Here is a 22,130-nt window from a genome sequence, read left to right on the forward strand (position 1 = left end):
CAACCGAACATGCCTTTGCAATCATGTGAAATCTTAAACTTCTCCAGATGAAAAGAAATCTAAATTAAATACGCAATTCCACGTAATGTTTCAATTGATAGTAAAATTTATTTTAACAAGCAGACTTCTTTCAGTAAAGATATATTTGAAAACCCTTGCTCTGTAATAGTTTGGAATTGTGTATACAAATTAGGCTAGTTTGAATATAATCACAGGCTAATCCATATATTTTTTCTCATCTTGATGGTTTAACTGAGTAGGCAATTATCAGAAATATATTATAACAAATATATCATTAATCACCAATATAGAAAAAGTTAAAGCAAAACTGTTAATAGCACTCGTGTTCATGATGTTATAAAAACGCTATATCAACCCCTAGGAAGCAATATGGAAATGAGGGAGAGATTTTGTGAAAGAATGTTCTGATTTATTCATATGAATATTCACATGGGTACAACAATGTGTAAAAATTGCACATCTAGAGACTTGTCCACTGCGTCCGCATCTCATTTCTTCAGGAAATATGGGTAAAATATTGTAAGAGTTATGTACTTTTTTCGATATTTATGATGGGGGAATTGAATTCGAAATTAGTATTCAATGTAACAATACGAATTGACGATGAAAAACTTTGAACTAGTATTAAAAACAATAATTGTTTAATGTTTAACAATTTAACATTAATAATTTATACAAATTACATGAGAAAGACAACAATTAATTATATTGGTCACAGATATAGACAAATAAAAAAAGTACATTTTCATTAAATTGATTTGCAAATATTCCTGTAATTTCAGTCACTGTAATGATGCAGTACCATCAATGTACCACAGATGGTGTTGGTGGTACAAGGTGTATTGATCCCCAGCATCCCTCACTACTGCTACTCACTACAGTCATTGTAATGATACAGTACCATCATTGTACCATAGATGGTGTTGGTGGTACAGGGTGTATTGATCCCCAGCATCCCTCACTACTGCTACTCACTACAGTCATTGTAATGATACAGTACCATCATTGTACCACAGATGGTGTTGGTGGTACAGGGTGTATTGATCCCCAGCATCCCTCACTACTGCTACTCACTACAGTCATTGTAATGATACAGTACCATCATTGTACCATAGATGGTGTTGGTGGTACAGGATGTATTGATCCCCAGCATCCCTCACTACTGCTACTCACCACAGTCATTGTAATGATACAGTACCATCATTGTACCACAGATGGTGTTGGTGGTACAGGGTGTATTGATCCCCAGCATCCCTCACTACTGCTACTCACCACAGTCACTGTAATGATACAGTACCATCATTGCACCACAGATGGTGTTGGAGGTCCAGGATGTATTGATCCTCAGCATCCCTCACTACTGCTACTCACCACAGTCATCGTAATGATACAGTACCATCATTGTACCACAGATGGTGTTGGTGGTACAGGATGTATTGATCCCCAGCATCCCTCACTACCGCTACTCACCACAGTCATTGTAATGATACAGTACCATCATTGTACCACAGATGGTGTTGGTGGTACAGGGTGTATTGATCCCCAGCATCCCTCACTACTGCTACTCACCACAGTCGCTGTAATGATACAGTACCATCATTGTACCACAGATGGTGTTGGTGGTACAGGGTGTATTGATCCCCAGCATCCCTCACTACTGCTACTCACCACAGTCACTGTAATGATACAGTACCATCATTGTACCACAGATGGTGTTGGTGGTACAGGCTGTATTGATCCCTAGCATCCCTCACTACTGCTACTCACCTCAGTCATTGTAATGATACAGTACCATCATTGTACCACAGATGGTGTTGGTGGCACAGGGTGTATTGATCCCCAGCATCCCTCACTACTGCTACTCACCACAGTCACTGTAATGATACAGTACCATCATTGCACCACAGATGGTGTTGGAGGTCCAGGATGTATTGATCCTCAGCATCCCTCACTACTGCTACTCACCACAGTCATCGTAATGATACAGTACCATCATTGTACCACAGATGGTGTTGGTGGTACAGGATGTATTGATCCCCAGCATCCCTCACTACCGCTACTCACCACAGTCATTGTAATGATACAGTACCATCATTGTACCACAGATGGTGTTGGTGGTACAGGGTGTATTGATCCCCAGCATCCCTCACTACTGCTACTCACCACAGTCGCTGTAATGATACAGTACCATCATTGTACCACAGATGGTGTTGGTGGTACAGGGTGTATTGATCCCCAGCATCCCTCACTACTGCTACTCACTACAGTCATTGTAATGATACAGTACCATCATTGTACTACAGATGGTGTTGGAGGTCCAGGGTGTATTGACCCCCAGCATCCCTTACTACTGCTACTCACCACAGTCGCTGTAATGATACAGTACCATTATTGTACCACATATGGTGTTGGAGGTCCATGGTGTATTGATCCCCAGCATCCCTCACTACTGCTACTCACCACAGTCACTGTAATGATACAGTACCATTATTGTACCACAGATGGTGTTGGAGGTCCAGGGTGTATTGATCCCCAGCATCCCTCACTACTTCTACTCACCACAGTCATTGTAATGATACAGTACCATCATTGTACCACAGATGGTGTTGGTGGTACAGGATGTATTGATCCTCAGCATCCCTCACTACTGCTACTCACCACAGTCATTGTAATGATACAGTACCATCATTGTACCACAGATGGTGTTGGAGGTCCAGAATGTATTGATCCTCAGCATCCCTCACTACTGCTACTCACCACAGTCATCGTAATGATACAGTACCATCATTGTACCACAGATGGTGTTGGTGGTACAGGATGTATTGATCCCCAGCATCCCTCACTACCGCTACTCACCACAGTCATTGTAATGATACAGTACCATCATTGTACTACAGATGGTGTTGGAGGTCCAGGGTGTATTGACCCCCAGCATCCCTTACTACTGCTACTCACCACAGTCGCTGTAATGATACAGTACCATTATTGTACCACATATGGTGTTGGTGGTACAGGGTGTATTGATCCCCAGCATCCCTCACTACTGCTACTCACCACAGTCGCTGTAATGATACAGTACCATCATTGTACCACAGATGGTGTTGGTGGTACAGGGTGTATTGATCCCCAGCATCCCTCACTACTGCTACTCACTACAGTCATTGTAATGATACAGTACCATCATTGTACTACAGATGGTGTTGGAGGTCCAGGGTGTATTGACCCCCAGCATCCCTTACTACTGCTACTCACCACAGTCGCTGTAATGATACAGTACCATTATTGTACCACATATGGTGTTGGAGGTCCAGGGCGTATTGATCCCCAGCATCCCTCACTACTGCTACTCACCACAGTCACTGTAATGATACAGTACCATTATTGTACCACAGATGGTGTTGGAGGTCCAGGGTGTATTGATCCCCAGCATCCCTCACTACTTCTACTCACCACAGTCATTGTAATGATACAGTACCATCATTGTACCACAGATGGTGTTGGTGGTACAGGATGTATTGATCCTCAGCATCCCTCACTACTGCTACTCACCACAGTCATTGTAATGATACAGTACCATCATTGTACCACAGATGGTGTTGGAGGTCCAGAATGTATTGATCCCCAGCATCCCTCACTACTGCTACCCACCACAGTCATTGTAATGATACAGTACCATCATTGTACCACAGATAATGTTGGTGGTACAGGATGTATTGATCCCCAGCATCCCTCACTACTGCTACTCACCACAGTCACTGTAATGATGCAGTACCATCATTGTACCACAGATGATGTTGGTGTTCCAGGGTGTATTGATCCTCAGCATCCCTCACTACTGCTACTCACCACAGTCATTGTAATGATACAGTACCATCATTGTACCACAGATAGTGTTGGAGGTTTAGGGTGTATTGATCCTCAGCATCCCTCACTACTGCTACTCACCACAGTCACTGTAATGATACAGTACCATCATTGTACCACAGATGGTGTTGGAGGTCCAGGATGTATTGATCCCCAGCATCCCTCACTACTGCTACTCACCACAGTCACTGTAATGATACAGTACCATCATTGCACCACAGATGGTGTTGGAGGTCCAGGATGTATTGATCCTCAGCATCCCTCACTACTGCTACTCACCACAGTCATCGTAATGATACAGTACCATCATTGTACTACAGATGGTGTTGGTGGTACAGGATGTATTGATCCCCAGCATCCCTCACTACCGCTACTCACCATAGTCATTGTAATGATACAGTACCATCATTTTACCACAGATGGTGTTGGTGGTACAGGGTGTATTGATCCCCAGCATCCCTCACTACTGCTACTCACCACAGTCGCTGTAATGATACAGTACCATCATTGTACCACAGATGGTGTTGGTGGTACAGGGTGTATTGATCCCCAGCATCCCTCACTACTGCTACTCACTACAGTCATTGTAATGATACAGTACCATCATTGTACTACAGATGGTGTTGGAGGTCCAGGGTGTATTGATCCCCAGCATCCCTCACTACTGCTACTCACCACAGTCACCATAATGATACAGTACCATCATTGTACCACAGATGGTGTTGGAGGTCCAGGGTGTATTGATCCCCAGCATTCCTTTACTACTGCTACTCACTACAGTCACTTTAATGATACAGTACCATCATTGTACCACAGATGGTGTTGATGGTCCAGGGTGTATTGATCCCCAGCATCCCTCACTACTGCTACTCACCACAGTCATTGTAATGATACAGTACCATCAATGTACCACAGATGGTGTTGGTGGTCCAGGGTGTATTGATCCCCAGCATCCCTCACTATTGCTATTCACCACAGTTACTGTAATGATACAGTACCATCATTGTACCACAGATGGTGTTAGTGGTCCAGGGTGTATTGATCCCCAGCATCCCTCACTACTGCTATTCACCACAGTCACTGTAATGATACAGTACCATCATTGTACCACAGATGGTGTTGGTGGTCCATGGTGTATTGATCCTCAGCATCCCTCACTACTGCTATTCACCACAGTCACTGTAATGATACAGTACCATCATTGTACTACAGATGGTGTTGGTGGTCCAGGGTGTATTGATCCCCAGCATCCCTCACTACTGCTACTCACCACAGTCACTGTAATGATACAGTACTATCATTGTACTACAGATGGTGTTGGTGGTCCAGGGTGTATTGATCCCCAGCATCCCTCACTACTGCTACTCACTACAGTTACTGTAATGATACATCATCATCATTGTACCACAGATGAACACAGTCACTGTAATGATAGTATTTCTTATTAGTTATACAGTACTTATAAACACTCCAATATGTAATCATTCATTTTACACCGTTGTAATTTTCTACATTACAAAAAGGACAGGATTGTAACAATATTATCATATTTTTAAACTTTATAATACTTTTCACCCTATATCCATTTTGAGTATTTACTGTGAGACAACAACGGTGCTAGATGTAGATTGAGGGAGCATACAGCGTTGTCGACGATACCGCCCATGTCATCCCAGGCTCAAATTGATTCTAGTATTGGAGGGTGGGTTGCAGCCCGGACAGCTTCCCCCTCCCCTCCCACCTCTTCTATCAAAGCTAATTTACAATCCAGGCTCAGCCGGGACGCACATTATGTACTAATGGGAACCGCCACAACTACTCGCACTGAGGATGTGCATTAGCTGAGTACATCAATGCTTTTTCAACATATTTACTGAGTTGCGGGTTAGCAGAGTTAACATGTGGTTGCCTTAGAGAGTGGCGGTTACTAACGTGGAATTGTCAAATACATGGTTAATGTTTAATGTTTGCGTATGTCTAGAAGACTTTGATAATATGGATGAAAATATACATTGTATTTATGTTATTCTATCTGCAACAATACGACGATAATTGTCGATCTCATTGGTAATTTGCACTATTGAGAAGAATGTACTCTGTTAGACATTATTTTTAGAGTCCTAAAAGCCAAAGTACTTTTAGTTCAAAAAGCAATGTGGCTAAAAGAGGTTTGCCATTGAGAGTTTTAACAAAATTCATAGAAAACGTGAAATGCTCTGTACGCGTGAATGCTGCTTCGTGGAGGACTTTTATTTCTTGTTAACTAAAGAACTTCCTAGATTCTAAAACCTAATGGTTAACTAGTTTTTTTAATGGGTTATTTACTGATTAAATTTATTTGTGCTTACTGTTGGTTGGTTTTCAACAAATTCAGGTATATTACTTATTTATAATAATTTATAATAATATTACTTATTTAATACGCAAGCAGATTTTTTATGACAATTACTCCTCCGAAACTTCTGAACCGATTGTCATGTTTTTGGTGTCATTGGAAAGAGCGTAACGTGAAGTTGTACAGGAAACTTTGTTTTTAAGGAAATAATGAGAGAATGAGGCCCTGGAGCCTTTAAAAAGTTTTGTTTTTCTCCATAAGATTATAACATTGGAAAGAAAAATTGTTATGAAACTCCAGCTGTTGTCAGAAATCAAAAGTAAGAAGAAGAGCATACGTTAATTGTAAACAGCCAATAAGTTTGCTAAATTAGCAGTTTGCTACAAACATTTGCTGACTTGGTTGAAATTCGTTTTAAAATAATGCCTGTAATACTTAGCAATTGCTCGAATTTGAGCAACAGGGACACTAGTACTAATTTATAGTTTAATATACAGCACGTTTTGCTATTAACAATAATTAATTATTTTGGGTTTCTAAGGGTATTCTAACCATGAAAGATGTTGAAACTCATGTGTTTAATATTGTTGGGATTAACTCTAAAGGCATACAGTTTATTTTAAGCGTCAATTCTCCGTATTAGCATCCTCTAATAGATATATGCAATTAGAAAGTGTCATTACGTCATATTCAAACTACTATTGTCAACTGTGGTCCAAAATCGATCAGTTTCAGTGTGTCCTGACAAATTGTTTATTTAAAAATGAACACTCCAGTTTGGACCATTCATATTGAATCAATTAAAACCCATATTTTCATAAAACTTTACTTTTTAAAAATTATGCTTTGATTGACTCTCGATTCGCGAAAAAATCCCCCCCCCCCCAAAAATGTCAAACACACAGCAATAATTAGAAAACCAAAACCGTGTTCAAAACCGTAATGAGTTTCAACTCGCCTCTTTCCTCAACAACTCACAAAGCTCATCTTGTATTTCATAATGAGAGCAAAACTGGCAGAAGGAAACTCATCTTCTTTGAGGACCTTCAAGCGTGAAGCCTAAGTAAAGGGTAATAATTGCACGACTCCTTTGTGCGCCAAATTGAGCAGATGCGCTCCACGAGCTGCTGTTAATGTTTGATGAATTTCTTCTAACCTCGTTATAAGCTCTACTTTCTCAGAGATCGCGTCTTGATGAATAAAGATGGATTGCTTCCCCGAGCGCTGAGAAATGCGAACTTAGCGTTCGGGATGAGGAGAATACGAGCGAACGGATTCTGCAATGCATTGTTTGAGATTGTTTTGTTTGGTAATTTTTCAAAGTGATTTATTATATCATTGTAAGTTTTCGAAATACTACTTGGATAACGGGTGTTTTTCATCGCACGCGTTTTGTGGCTAAAGTAAATCTAAATTAGCTTTTAGTAACTAAACGGAGGGTTCGGCTGTGTTAAATTCACGTAAAGAAGTTCTTTAACTCTTAGGAAAAAAGAGTCACCTGTACTTTTCTTAATTATAATTAGTTTGCTTGATTTTAAAGAAAATAGTCCCGGTTGATAAAGATAGTATTGCATCGTTATTAGAACGTATCGATGGTTATCATCACGTCCCATTGTATTTTTTGCCAAAATAACTATCGATAAACTTAGATTGAGATAAATTTAAACTCATCACTGTGTGGCGGAGTAGTACGTGTTGTTCCTAAACAGCTACAGCTGTTTGTATACAACTGCAAAACAAGACGGCAATATTTTATAAGCTGATTTACAACAGTAAACGATTTACAGGATTATTGTTCAACTTGAGCTTGTGTTCAATAGATACCCAAAATAATAAATATGAGTAAAGTATTGAAACGTGGAAAACATGTAAAATATACGTACTGAATTAATAAATACTCGTCACATTTTCCAACTCCGCCTCTTAGTTCTGGAGTATTTAGAGTTACTGCGAAGGGTTTTTCAAAAGACACTCAATCCTTCAACTGTCCGCGTTGGCAGATTCACTGCTTCACTCCGTGCTTTGAATTTATACCCTCACTTCCCTCCAAATCTCTCTTTTCACAAACATCACCTGACGTTTTACCTTCATGCGAATAAACATTAGATTAGACTAGTTGTTCTGCCCGTGCTTCGCAACGGGGCAAGAATATTAAGAGAATAATGTGGGTCTCTAAATCCACTGTAAATCTACGACCTAAGTGGCAATAATTATTGATTGATAATCAAAATGTGTGGTAGAATCAATAGCTTAACTCGTGGCTAAAATATACAAACTAATAAAATAAAAACAAATGTAACAGTTGATGAATCAGCAATAGTTTAAATGTGATTAAATGCAACCCTTATTGATGTTTATGCCTTAGGAGAGGGTTTATCGAATAACTGATATCATCGGGGTAGTTTCACATGAAGACCTTTCATTTAAGTACCTTACAGGGGTTTTCAATACAAAGGTTCGTGATCTTATTAGCTTTATAACATAGATTCGTTACCCACATGTTTTGTTCCGGAGGAGGCGTATCTCCTTAATCGTTTAACAAAGAAAAGTACGAGATCATAAATAATTATAACAATGGAATAGTATATCTCAACGTTTATGAGATGTTTGTTGGATGCATGCAGCACTACTAAAACGACCTTTGTAATATTCAAGTACCGGTATACAGTTGTGTATAGGAGTATGATGACACAATTACGCGTTTGAAAAAGAGTGTGGTGGAGTTCTATAATTAATTATATAGCATGTATTCTGATTACTTTGAATATTCCAAACTGTAATTGATCAATTAACCTCATTTCCCGGTTTTATACAACAAATATTGTGCTGTTTACACTAAATGCTGGTATTTTAAACCATCTCGTGCAATTACAAGTGATCCTGATGCTAAACAACTGTTAAAATAACGTTCCTTGATGCGCCGCGCGCGCCGTGATATTATTTGTGATGCTTCACGCAGTACAAGCCTCATGTAGCTCGATTGCCTACCTTGCGCCGTCTGACTGAGAAACACAGTTGGAAACACTTGGTCTGTGTAACTAATAATATAGACGAGTTATAATAGTTCATTATGTCCCTAATCAGGTCCCGGTGTCCTGGCAATCAGGTGATATAATCATGTCGTGCCACAGTCTAAACAAGGACACACAATCTTTTAATCTCGTGTTAATCGCATGCGAGTGCGTGTTTAAATGTTGGTTGCATCATCGTCCTATACTTTGATTTTTGTAGTGTGAATTAAAATAGTAAAATTTGTATCACCATAAACTACAAAAACCAATATAGTATTTAGATATGAATATAGGTAGATAGATATATGCTAGTGATATCACAACTTTGTAAATATGTTTAATAATGACGACTATTAGCCGAAAAACTTGAATTCGTTTTCCAACCCTATTACTTTATTGCAATTTTAATAGTTTTGTGGTTCAAAAAGGGTAAAAATACTCTAAAAGCAATGGCAACAGTTGCCTCAATATTACTTCAAATGTGATGCTGTCTCTAACAGTACGTTGTTCTACAGAAACACAGCTTGGACAACATGTTATTTAGGTAACAGCAAGGTTTATTCTATAACTATGCAACGAAGTGCAAGGTAGGTAATATTCTTATAAATAGTTATGTATTCATATCATATTTACTATATTTACTCAAATCTGAAAAAGTTAAAATTATAGTTAAGACAAGGGCGTATTTAATACATTTATCTAGGGTCCTATGAACGCCTCCATATGACCTTCTAGTCAACAAATATAGCTCGATATCAAATTATTGTTATCGTCACTTCAAATACCTAAGTCAATTCCCAGAGTTCTATCCGACTCAATAAAACTAACTCGATCAAACAATTACTCCTTACGTCCAATCAGCTCTATTCTTATCAAATAGCTTCTGTCCCCCCAGAATACACTTCTTGAGGGAACTGAGGGAAAATTAGGGCCATTTCTTTCTATAAAGGTGGCAGCACTGTGGGACGTGATACAGCCTGCACGTCGTTAACGTCGGTTCATAATCTCCAGTTTCAGACGTGATCCTTTCCCCCAACTTCCCACCCTTAGCCCAAGGCTAGTACGTGTTTCTACTCGTATATCTCAGCTTGAAATACAGTATCTCTAGTGCTGCATAATACATTGAGTTTATGATTCTTTTAAAACTTGATTTTTGATGCCTGTATTAATTGTGATTGCTTTGGTTTTATTTTTAGTTTAAGTACGCTTGTGTCAGCTCTGAAATTTTGCAAGGAAACCGTCCAAACCCTGGATTTGTGGCAAAATCTTTGATCAGTTCCATACAAGTGTTCCACAGCTTAAAACGATAGCATTTGTTACCGTTACCAAGAATAAGATTATAGGTTTTATATAAAACAGAGGATTGACAACTATGTTTTAAATGTTTGATTAAACGCTTTCAAATTTGAAGATTACTGGTGAGATTCCAAGTGTGATAGTCACCAGACGCAAATGCAATTTACCGTTAGGCTATCAGAAAGCTATCATTTAATGATGTTACAAAAGGCTATATGAGAAGACAATGCTAGGCCAGTTCTCTTACAAAAAAGCTAAATGCCACTAAATAAAATTAAAGCACCAAAGCACGAGAGGGTTCCTATTACTTAGATTTCTGGCCTAACAATGAGAAAGCAAGTAATTACGATAAAAACTAGTACTGTTTACTATTTTCTTTAATTTTCACCATTAAGGTTAGTACGTATCTTATACCTGCGTTTGAAAAAATTTTGAACCACTCTTTCTATTCTGACTATAGGTCCAGTAGTGGAAGCATACTATAGGTCCAAAATATAGTTTTTAAACGCAAAAACATAGCTTCGTCTGGGGATGAAAAATGTTGACCACGCTGTTCGTTTTTGATGTGTGGAGACAAACAGAAGTAATTTGGTGTCAAATCAGGGCTGTATGTAGGATGGCCCATCAATTTTAACTTCCTGGCTTGATATCATTGATGCACCTTTAGTTTTCAACATTTCATTCCACGAAGTCAGGCAATGCTGGATCAAATCTTTTTTACGACCAAAAAATGGTCATGTAGGATAGTATTTATGCTAGTAATGTTTAAGGATGCTTCAATCGCACGGTATTTCACATGGCTATGATTTATCAGTTTCACAGCAAGATTCGTCTGGACGGTCTTAACGGATGTCATCCTGGAGTGAACATATGCCACGTTTGAATTCGTTATTCATGGTTTTTTACGGTGCTGTAAGATGGGGCTTCATCCCCATACAACAATTTAAGCTTTACTGTCTTAAAATCCACGACAGATATGAAAAATAACTGCATGAAAGTGTTCCCTGGTCATTTATTTTTTTTTTTACAGGAATTGCATACTTCGATTAACTAAAAGAAAAACACTAATCACATTCAAACACAAAATGTGGTGTTGAGGTTATGTTCAACAATGTAAAGATTACACATGAAATATCAGCGGAAGTAGTGAGTTTTGCCAATGCCAGAAATTTATAAACAACAACCCTCTAATAAAGCCCATTGGCATATGTAATGCCAATGCCACTGAAACATCACCTTAACATAGATGGCTGTAAAACAGGGAAATCCGGGGAATGTGTTTGAAAATTAATTGTAAATAAAAGTGCAAATCATAAAGTAGTTAGGTTTGCTTAAATATGCATTAACCATGATAGTTTTTATACTATATATAAAGAAATTTCCATGCTGCTATACAGTACTGAGTTTTCTCATCCAGTCTTAGTTTTATTGATGCCCAATTGGAGCAGCACATGTCAAATAGGTGTTGGTAATGCAGTGTTGAATAAGTGTGAGAAAAATACTTATATATTTTTGCTCAAACTCTTTAGTAATCAAACAAAATAAATGTTAAATGATGATTGTCAATAAGAGGGTTATTTTCAATTATTTCAAGTTTAAATTTAAAGATAAAATATAATTTTAATTTCTCAAACGTAAAAATATTATCACCAATTATGTCTGTTTTCGATATTGTTTTATCGATTCCGAGCAAGGTTTGGTCCCCCGATACTTTATTTTAACTAGACCAGGTAACATAAATTCTGATTATTGTTATGATTTCCAATCACTATAATAATTTATTTTTGTAAAAAAATACAACCGACTTCAAACGCTCTAAAAAGAATGAAATAATTTCATCTGATCGGGGGTTTCGGGCTCTGCCCCAGTGGCTCTAGAGTTTCCCATGATAACCTTATGATACTCATATTTAAATGGAACGAGCTGTTGGCCCGTCCTACGTACGGGAATCGAGTAGTCAATTAAAACTGAATATGATTCAGTACAGCTAGTTTACAATTTGGTGGCTGATTCAAACACACTGGTTTTGAGTGCAGTAGCTACATACTACCTTCATATTACCTGTTTACATAGGCCTACTATCACTTACCGTACCTTATTTTACCTCAGTGGCCACTGAAACCTCTAAAAGGATACCAGTCTGAAGATGTCTTTCGTTACTTGGTCTTCCAAGTGGTCGTCTGCCTAGTAGTACTCCTTGGAATACTCTTTAAGTTAACGTATCTTCTCTCCACCACGCAAAGCCTATGCCCAGCCCGCTTTTTGGTCTACTTTTGGAATGCGCCCCTTTTTCAAGTTTCTGAATCATACAGTACTACTGGGATGGTTATGGTATGGTATGAATCGGTTTTGGTTTCTACTGACAGCCTGCAACTTATCGTACAGTTTTCTAGAGACCTACTACACCAGTTGACATTTTCATTACGAATAAAAATGTCTGCATGCCGTCATACACATATTAGAACAGCAAGAAAAGGATGTATCAACATGTAATCCACTTATATCTTAAACGAGCGAAACATTTCATGGCATGTGGCATAAACTTACACTTTCACAGATTGCATTTATGACAAAACCTTATTATAGGTTTGAGATGTTAAGCTCAAAATTAAATATCTCCTGATAACGCAGATCTTTTTTATAGGGAAAAAACTAGCCTACATTTTAAGGTGAAATAGTTTGTACGCAAACTCTAACGACCAATGTTTTTGTAAACAAACAACTTGTAATGTAAACATTTCAATGACACTTAGAAACCAGCTGTTAGTTAAACCACCACTGCAACGAAATTAAATTGCTAGCGTCGGCTGATAGACTTAAAAAAAATTAAAACTTAATTTCTAAAAAAACTAAAACCCTAAACTAAAATTATGGCTTCGACATTCCCTAGTTCTCAAAATTATCTTTCTTTCAACACAAAAATCATGAAAATTATATTATATGAAAATTATATGAAAAGAATCTCAAATAAACCTTAGATTTCCCACATGCCTCTGTCTTAATCTGATAAAGATGCTTGAAATAGATTTAACATCCACATACATTAAAAACTAAAAAGTATAAAATAATTTATAAATAAAAAATTTTTTTAAACAAAACGTTTTTAAACGCACTAAAAAGTAGAAAATAATTTATAAATATGTGGAGAGTATAATTACTTGTAAGATTTAAAACTAAAAACGTTGGGTGCATGCAATTGATAATCATACATTAGTTCAATAGGTGAAAGTAATTGTAAACTATCTATTGCATGCACCCCACGTTTTTCGTATAAAATCTTACAAGTATTTTTACTCTCCACATATTTAAAAATTATTTTCTAGTTTTTAGTGCGTTTATAAATGTTTTTTATTTATAAATTATTTTACTATCTTCTATGAAGCAATTACATAGTTGATTTGGCCTACACATTTTACAGTTCATATCATAATTTGTAACCGATACCACATGAATAATTAAATTAATATTAATTGCATTGCACACTTTTGTGAGGAGGTGGGTTAGTATGGGAAGAGGAACTGGACAAGTGTTGGCAATGGTATGCACCCACATACTTGGACAAAACTTGGATACCGTACCGGTAGTTATGTTGTAAATATTAGTTAGATATATGGAGACCAGAGTTTTAAACAATGCCAGTTTCTATACACAAGATCAACAACAGCCTCCATTGAAAAGTGTAACATCTGAAAGGGTTTATCTTAAGTTAAGCTACAAGGAAAACAAAAAATACCTATAGAAAAAAAACAAAACTTTCACAAAAAATTTATTAAAATACAAAAATACAGAAAGTTCTCATTGGCTAAGCTGACACATAAGAGCCACTCCCCTCATGATCCAATGATCCTCAGGGTGTTTGCTAGGCAGCAATATAGCTATGACAAAGTTGGTAGAGTGTCCTGTGGTCAGCAAAGTACCTCGGCGCTCCGTGGTCTTGTACAGTGGACATTTGTACACAGACTGTACCTCCAGCTCATCTTTCTTGATAGGCTTCAGCCACATCTAAAACAATATCAGTGTCCAGTGTAATTAGTAAAGTTATTCAGCCCAAAAAATATTTTTTAAATATTAAAATAATTTCAAAACAAGTTTTGGTAGACTTATAATAATAATAAGTCAAAAATAGGCATCAAAATGTCAGATTTTTGATGCAACTAAGAATCAACCCATCCATTCAATTCCCACCCGAGCCATCCACCATATATTTTTGGTGAGCCTCCCTCCCCAAGCTCTGACACAGACAGGTGGACTCCTCATGAGTTAAACAACTCATGCCTTGACCAAGACATGATTCAACACCTCATTTTACAGTGCTTTCTTCTAAATGGGGAAATAACTCCTTAAAACACTCAGCCATTAAAAAATAACGATGTAGAGTGTTCAACTAACACTCCTCAACCAAATTCCTTGTTTTAGGAAAGTATAGCTTTCAGCCGCTGTTGACTTACTCTCCTCGTTCGTGTTGACTTACTTTCCTCGCTGTTGGCTTAGATAGTTGTAACTGGAAGTCTTTGGTTATGTTACTCAATGCATTCGATATATCAGCCTTCAGGTCAAAAGTGTCATAAATTACAAGGTTATGTTAAAATTGAACTTACAAAAGGCATAGAGTCGTATAAAACTTTAGGTAAAGATTCATCCAAGGCGTGAATCTTAGCGTTCCACCGAGCTCCCTCCAAGAACAGTCCGTACACATAGACACCATCTTCTGGAGAAAGTGACAGTCTCTCTTTTGTTATAACCTGAAAGTTGAAAATGTCCAACTAATTGGGTGAAATATTTGAATCTATGGTTCCTTATTAAATTTATTGTTAGGCTATTCTTTTTTATTACACTACAAAATCATTGCCCACTGTGAACTGTTGGTACACCTTTGAAAGGTTTGCAATCAAATGATCACTTGGCAGTACCTCTGAACACTCAACAAACATATGGGAGGCTAAAGATACTGAAAGGTACTTACTTCAAAATCAAAGGTGAGCAGGTCTATTGGAATTCTGTATTTTCTAGCAAAATTCTGTTGGGCTCCAGTCAGAAAGGCTTGTGTGAAGAAAAATCCAGAAAGCCAGAAAGTAGGCGGGGCCCCGTTATCAAACCATTTCTGAAATTAGGTTAATATCTTAGAATCAAATAGCCTATAAGATGCATGCAGTCAGATGTGCATAAGATGTACGTTAGAAAGAACAATATTGGAGAAGAATATTGACTAGAGACTGGTTTCAGTATGCAATATTAAATTACAAAATACTTCTTTGCACCTTTGCACTTTGTCTTAGGCAATTATATCTTAATGAGAATCACTTAAAAATTACAGAAACATTGTGTAAACATTTGAAAACTGTTTGAAAATGAACAAACCTGTAAGAACTCGAGCCTTGCCAGAAAGTCACTGATGTAACTGCCCAAAGGCTTCAAAGATGGATAAGATTTCTTTTTCCACAGAGCAGGAATTTTCCCTGTCAATACACTGTTGAAGACTTCCTCTAGCTCTGTTGTCATTACAATTTGGCCTGAAATAGAAATAACATTTTAAACCGTGTTACGCAGCTAATTTTAGCAAATTTCCCTATAGAGAAGTAACTATGACTGTAGGTGGCTCAGTAAGACTTAGACTCGGGACCGAATTACTTATTCATTTCGATGTCCCCAGAGGCTAACACTATTCGTTCAAATCTTCCGTATATATGTATATGTGACCATGAACAAGATAATCCGAGTAATTTTGGTCTCATTTAGAAGGATAATTTGGTTAATTTTTATACCTAGTAGGCTTGAAGTTGTAGGGGGAATCAACTTGAATGAGTTGAAGAATTAGAATGAGCAAACTAGCAAGTTTGGGTCATGAGAACTTTTCAAACTTTTTTTAATTCTATTTTTACCTATGGAACATAACAATGCCCCATTTGAAATAAAACTATTATGTAGAGCTTAAAAACGCAAAAACAAATAATATTGTATATTGAAGCGTTGTTGTAAAATTAAATGTTAAACAATCAAGATCAGTGGGTTTTTAATATATGATCCTAAATAATGAAACAACTGATCTTAGTAACAAAGTTCCACAGATCACTCAACTTGCATTCATATTCAGCACCAAATGTCTAACTTGCGTTGCTCTCTCAAGTCATGATACTCACCCTTGATCGCCTTGCGCAGGTTGCCCAGACTGCCTCGGATAGTTCGAAGCAGGTTGTTAAACCTCTCCATCTCCTGAACCAGGACAGTGTTCATGCTCTGGTTGTACGACGTTGGATACTTCTCCAGCGCAGTCACTATGTCATAGTCCTTCGGCACCTTGTCCAAAATACCTCCGGCCACGTCAAACACTGTCTTCTCAGCATCGTCTGCTCCGCCACCACCAGCCGCGTCCTGGACATTCAGACATTGTTTAGGTAAGGCAACTCTTCCAAAATATTTATTAACCTCGTCCAGAGTTTGTGAGATTGGTTTGCAAATGTTCCAAAACTTTGCAAACATTTAGCAACATTTAGAAAGGGCTATTCGTTTAGTTTATGATTTGCTTGATACATCTTGGTTTTGCATTCTTTAAGCTGAATATTCGTGGAAAAGAGCAGAATGGAATGAGGTAAATTGTATGGATTTAATTTATTACTGACTAAGATAGTCAGATAGTGTTTTAGCCACGACTATTATAAAGCCACAATTACCATTTAGACATTTTATATTACAGCCCCTTTGTTGTTGTTTCCTGAGTTCTTGGTAGGTTAGATGTTTGTGTCGCCCTATGCATTTCACCAGCTTCTTTGGCATTTTCAGGGGAGGGGTCTTCTTAAGTTATCATCTAATCACTAACACCAAAGTCAATACAGGGTTATTACAAATGATGTTCATGATTTCATACATACATAAAATATGGTTTTATTTGTTATACAAAGAAATAAAATGGTTACAACTTTTGAAAAACTCATAAAGTTTTGACACAGATACACAGAACTATAAATGCTTGATACGGGAACCCCTTGTAGTACGACAGATGTCAATAATGTAGTCAAGCTCTTGCTAGACTTTGAAAAGTGTGTCTAGGTCTATTGTTTCAATAGCATTGGTAATCCGTTGCTGGATCTCAAGTATGCTATCTGATAATGGTGGTGTGTACGCCTTATCTTTGATGTATCCCCACAAGAAAAAAATCAGGGGGTGATGTCCAGAGATCTTATAGGCCAGTTCAGGGGTGTGTCATTATTCGGACCACCGAGCTCGTTCCTTATCTCAGGCAGCACATTGTTCAGCCCTACTACAAGTAACATTTAAATGCAGCCATTTCTTTTAAATTTCAAGTGTCTTTTGCCAATATAGTGGTTACTAGGAGGATAATCGTTAAAAATGGTTCTAAAGTGTCGTTGCACACTAATAACAGATTGGTTAATGGTTAATGTAATATTCCAACTGGCAAAAAGCTTTCCTGCCTTCAAATTCGGCCATTACACAACACTTACAACAATTGACTTGACAAACAGCTGATATGCACCCAAACCAATGTAAATGAAACTTTATGAGTTTTTCTTTCCAATGGTACCAACTAAAATAGTCTTGAAACAAATTAACCCAGTAATATTTATAATCGAAATCAGGAACATCATTTGTAATAACCCTGTATTTACAAGACTTACCAGCCATCTTCTGGTCAATGGGCAATCATTAACCAAACCACTCTCCTAACTAACTTCACAAATTAAACTTATCATTAACCCTACTTGCTTTGTATTGGACAAACAGGTGTTTAGTGTCATAATAACACCAGGTCTTGCATGATGTATTCCCTGATAGGGTAGGATCATGATCATAACTATTCTAATTATTATTATTTGAATACGTAGAAGAACAGTTAGAAAGAGAGACCTTAGTTCTGTAACATGCTAAAACTTGATTACAAAACTTACCTTAAGTTTCTTTAACTCCCATAAATCCTTAAGAGCAGCAAAACAAAGGGAACAGCAGTATTAATTAACGATACTCCTAGATATTAGACATCATACAATTCAAAAGTATTTTCAATTGCAAAATAAAATAATACACAACTGATGTCAAAAGAGAGAAATAGGAGGAATGATTTATTTGGAAGTTGAGAAAAAAAGATTGTATCCTCTCCTGCATTTGAATTAAAAAAGTTGCAAAATATATAGTATAGAAGATCATTTGAAAAATATCATATAAGCCACATTAAACACAAACAGTTATAAACATAATGGACATAGATGATTTATAATATTTAACACATGTGTCGGAAACATGACTGCAATGAAGATGCAGAATGAACCAAACCTACAAATTTTGATACCAGTCATTAAATTATAGACACACAACACAATGGCATAGATAAACAAACTCCAACCTTTTGCAAGCACAATTGGAAAAACTCAACTGAATGAGTCAAGCAACGAATAATCACCTATCTAGTCATAAAAAAAAACAAAAAAAAACACAGTAATACCGTAAAGAAATACAAATATGGAAACTTAACCATTAAAACATTTAGAAAAACAACATAACACATGCAACAAAAAAGTTTCAAGACAAAACTTGTCCACATAAACACACTGCAAAGTCATGCAACAAAAAGTAAAACCAAACCCAAAATAGAAATGTAATACGTGCCGTAAAAACACATGAAAAACTCATGCAACTCACCACTCTGTCCTGAAGGCAACAAAGGAAACAATTACACATATTACACCTGAAATGGCACAAACATTAGATATTGGACTTGTAGGAAATATGGTAATCAATAGCATGAGAAAAAATCAAATAGAAGTTAAGAAGAAATAACCAAGAAACATTTCTGAACTATGGAAGTATGGATTCATCATTGAAGTGCATTAGGGGTTGGTGATTGTATTTGAGAGTTATTTAACTTAGTTAGATTTTGGATAGATTATTCAATACCATATTATAAGTAGCTAAATGACAATGAGTTTTCCTAAATTTATTCAACAAATGGTATCGCTAAAAGCAATTTATGGAGTATTTAAAAATCTCAATTTCTAATTAATAAATCCGATAAATATACCCATTTACAGGACGTTAAAATTTGGTTATATCTGATAACTGTTTACATTTAGATACTCAAAGAAGTAAAACTTATCTCAGAAAGCCAAAGCACATTTACAAGTGGCAGAATTTGTAATTTCAGACAAACAAGTTTCTACAGCTGAATGAATCCTAATCATAGGAGCTTCATGCTGCTGTTGCTAAGATGACAGTGATGGTTCCACCTTGCCAATGTAAAAGATCTCTTTTTAAACAGCAACAAACACAGATTGAATTTTAAGTGAGGAAGTTAATGCTAACATATTTTTAAGAGTTAAGGGTTGCAAATGCTTGCCTATTGTTAAGTCAATACCTGAGTGAAAAGTGTGTTCGTAAAAAGAACAGTAGTTTCCTGCTGGTCTTTCATAATGTCTGCATTTTCATTCATCCCAAACACCGAGGGGCTGGTGATCAGAGGGAACGTCTTGACGTAGTTCACAAATGCATCGTGGTCCTTCACGTCAGGCACGTAGTACATCTCTGAAGATGAAAAAAAAAAACAGTTCCTACTTATAATAGACCGACTACTATGCATGGTTTTAGTTGGACTGATTATTTAATCATAAAATATGTAGGCCTATTCATCCGTTTTTTGTTTGTGTAGGCTTTACCCATAAATCATAATTATTTATCTAGCTGGAGACAAGTTACAAATTGTCATGATCATGAAGTACCTTTATGTGAACTATATGTTTCAACTAGTAGTCCTTAGTTATATCTTAATTAATTGTTTGTTTGTATTGCTTGGCTTTGTAGCCTACGAGTGCCTGTACAGTCTATCAATAAAATCAAATTACTTACAAACAAACTGTTGTGCAAGAACAAATAACAGACTTATACATGACAACGCTTACTACAATGTTTTGCTTAGCACAGAAACCTGCACTCAACATCACACTTACTTGACGGATCAAAGTAGTACGTCGCATCAGACAGCAGACGAAGACAATAGAATTTGCGGAGGATTGTGTTTAGACATCTTCTATCCCAATCGTCCGTAACTCTTCCTCCATAGTTACACTCTCCGGTGAGATAGCAGAGCGCATCAAACTGTACATCCTACGTCAACAAACAGAAAATCATAAAAGTGAAAATGGACGGCTAACAAGACCTTAAGAATATTATTAAGAAATAGGGTTTTAGATTATATTCTGCATTTTACATATAAAAATTAGTGTTTATGTCACTTTTTAGGTCGTTGAATCCTAAACTGGAATCTATGACTTTTAAAACGAAGAGTGTCTCAAATAATATTATAGTAAGGAACAGCTGCACGGTAAGTTTTAGCCTGTTGATGATAAGACTTTTAATTTGTTGTAGGTTCAACTGTACTGAGACTGTATTTAGCTTAACAGCCAATCAAAATGCTTCATTTTGATGCAATAACAGCATTAAGCTGGTGTCACATAAAGTTATCATAGGGGTACGGTAGCTGTAATAAACTGATAAATATAGCTTATACTATCCAGTAAGGTATCATCTTGTTTTGAAACCAGGTAAAGATCAAAATACTTCCACTCACCTCATACTGGTTCAGCAGTATATGTAGTTGCTGCACACTTATTCTCAAGTCAGTCTCGTTAAACTCGTAAGGTATGTTCCACCCCGAGGGTCCAAACTTTCTCCGCTCTTGAACCAGAGCGTGGAAAAAGCACAGCCCAAAAACAAGTTTCTTAAAGGCCGCTGTTTGTTTACAGCCTTCGAAAAACTCCAAGTTTGCTATCGGATCACTTGTTAATGACCTGCAAGTTTCACAAGTATAATAATAAAAGTAAAAAGTATAATAATACAATCAAGAGTGAACTTTTTGAAAGTATTATCAAAGCGGGCTAATAAAGACAGATGGTCACCATCACTTAATCTTTGAAAGTGAACTTTAGAAATAAATCAAGCGCTATGCGCGGGGAAGGAATAAATAAAATGACCTTTTTGTGCCCACTTGAATGAAGCATGTATATAATAAATTGTTTATGACCTTTAAACCTTTGTATCAAAGGGATTACCTCAAGACATTTGCTCGCATTCCTTTAGGTGGTTCATTGGTCATTTTCACCCCGTTTTGCAGAACAAACACAGGGAAATGGTCTGCAGGATATGAAGTCAACCAGAGTCTGAAGTCAGGGTGAGTGGACTCAGGGCTAAAGTTCTCACAGAGCTGAAATATCAATCATAATTGTAAAAAAATCATTACTGCAATGTCCCACTTTCACATCTAAGGACCCTAGTTCTAGTCCGGAACTGTTTTACACATTACTTCAGGCTTGTCCTAGTGGGTTGCGGCATTATCACATAAAAATACATTGGTAATTGGCGTTATTTGAACCCGGGACCATTAAAGTCCCTGGCACTCAAGTCCCACGCTCGCCACTAGACCAGCTCACTCCCCTCATCACTACACTAATATTATCAAGAGAAACAAAAATTAGACTGCCAGTGAGAACTTAACTGCTTTGTTGGGCTTAATGTACAACATAAAGTGTCCTGTTTAATTTGTTTGATTTTTGTTTCTATATAATGTTTGGTTTGTTTGTCTATTTCATAAATGCAAAATAAGA

The 22,130-nt window shown here is 37.0% G+C and overlaps 1 protein-coding gene across 1 annotated transcript in view; it reads right to left on the reverse strand.

Annotated features, from left to right (window-relative positions):
* Positions 1–14,322: 14,322 nt before the first annotated feature.
* The window catches only part of LOC128999752 (dynein axonemal heavy chain 7-like), a 92,732-nt gene continuing 84,924 nt past the window's right edge, over positions 14,323–22,130 (reverse strand). The window contains exons 57-65 of the mRNA XM_054426414.1: positions 21,579–21,730; positions 21,098–21,317; positions 20,478–20,634; positions 19,889–20,055; positions 16,665–16,896; positions 15,886–16,037; positions 15,491–15,628; positions 15,126–15,269; positions 14,323–14,529 (exon numbers count right to left, since the gene is read on the reverse strand). Coding sequence (XP_054282389.1) covers positions 14,323–14,529; positions 15,126–15,269; positions 15,491–15,628; positions 15,886–16,037; positions 16,665–16,896; positions 19,889–20,055; positions 20,478–20,634; positions 21,098–21,317; positions 21,579–21,730 — 1,569 coding nt within the window. The remainder of the gene's footprint in view (positions 14,530–15,125; positions 15,270–15,490; positions 15,629–15,885; positions 16,038–16,664; positions 16,897–19,888; positions 20,056–20,477; positions 20,635–21,097; positions 21,318–21,578; positions 21,731–22,130) is intronic.

This window comes from Macrosteles quadrilineatus, unplaced genomic scaffold (assembly GCF_028750875.1).
Source record: "Macrosteles quadrilineatus isolate MER2022 unplaced genomic scaffold, UCM_ALF_1.0 Scaffold_8__2_contigs__length_117827958, whole genome shotgun sequence".
In the NCBI taxonomy this organism is placed as follows: domain Eukaryota; kingdom Metazoa; phylum Arthropoda; class Insecta; order Hemiptera; family Cicadellidae; genus Macrosteles; species Macrosteles quadrilineatus.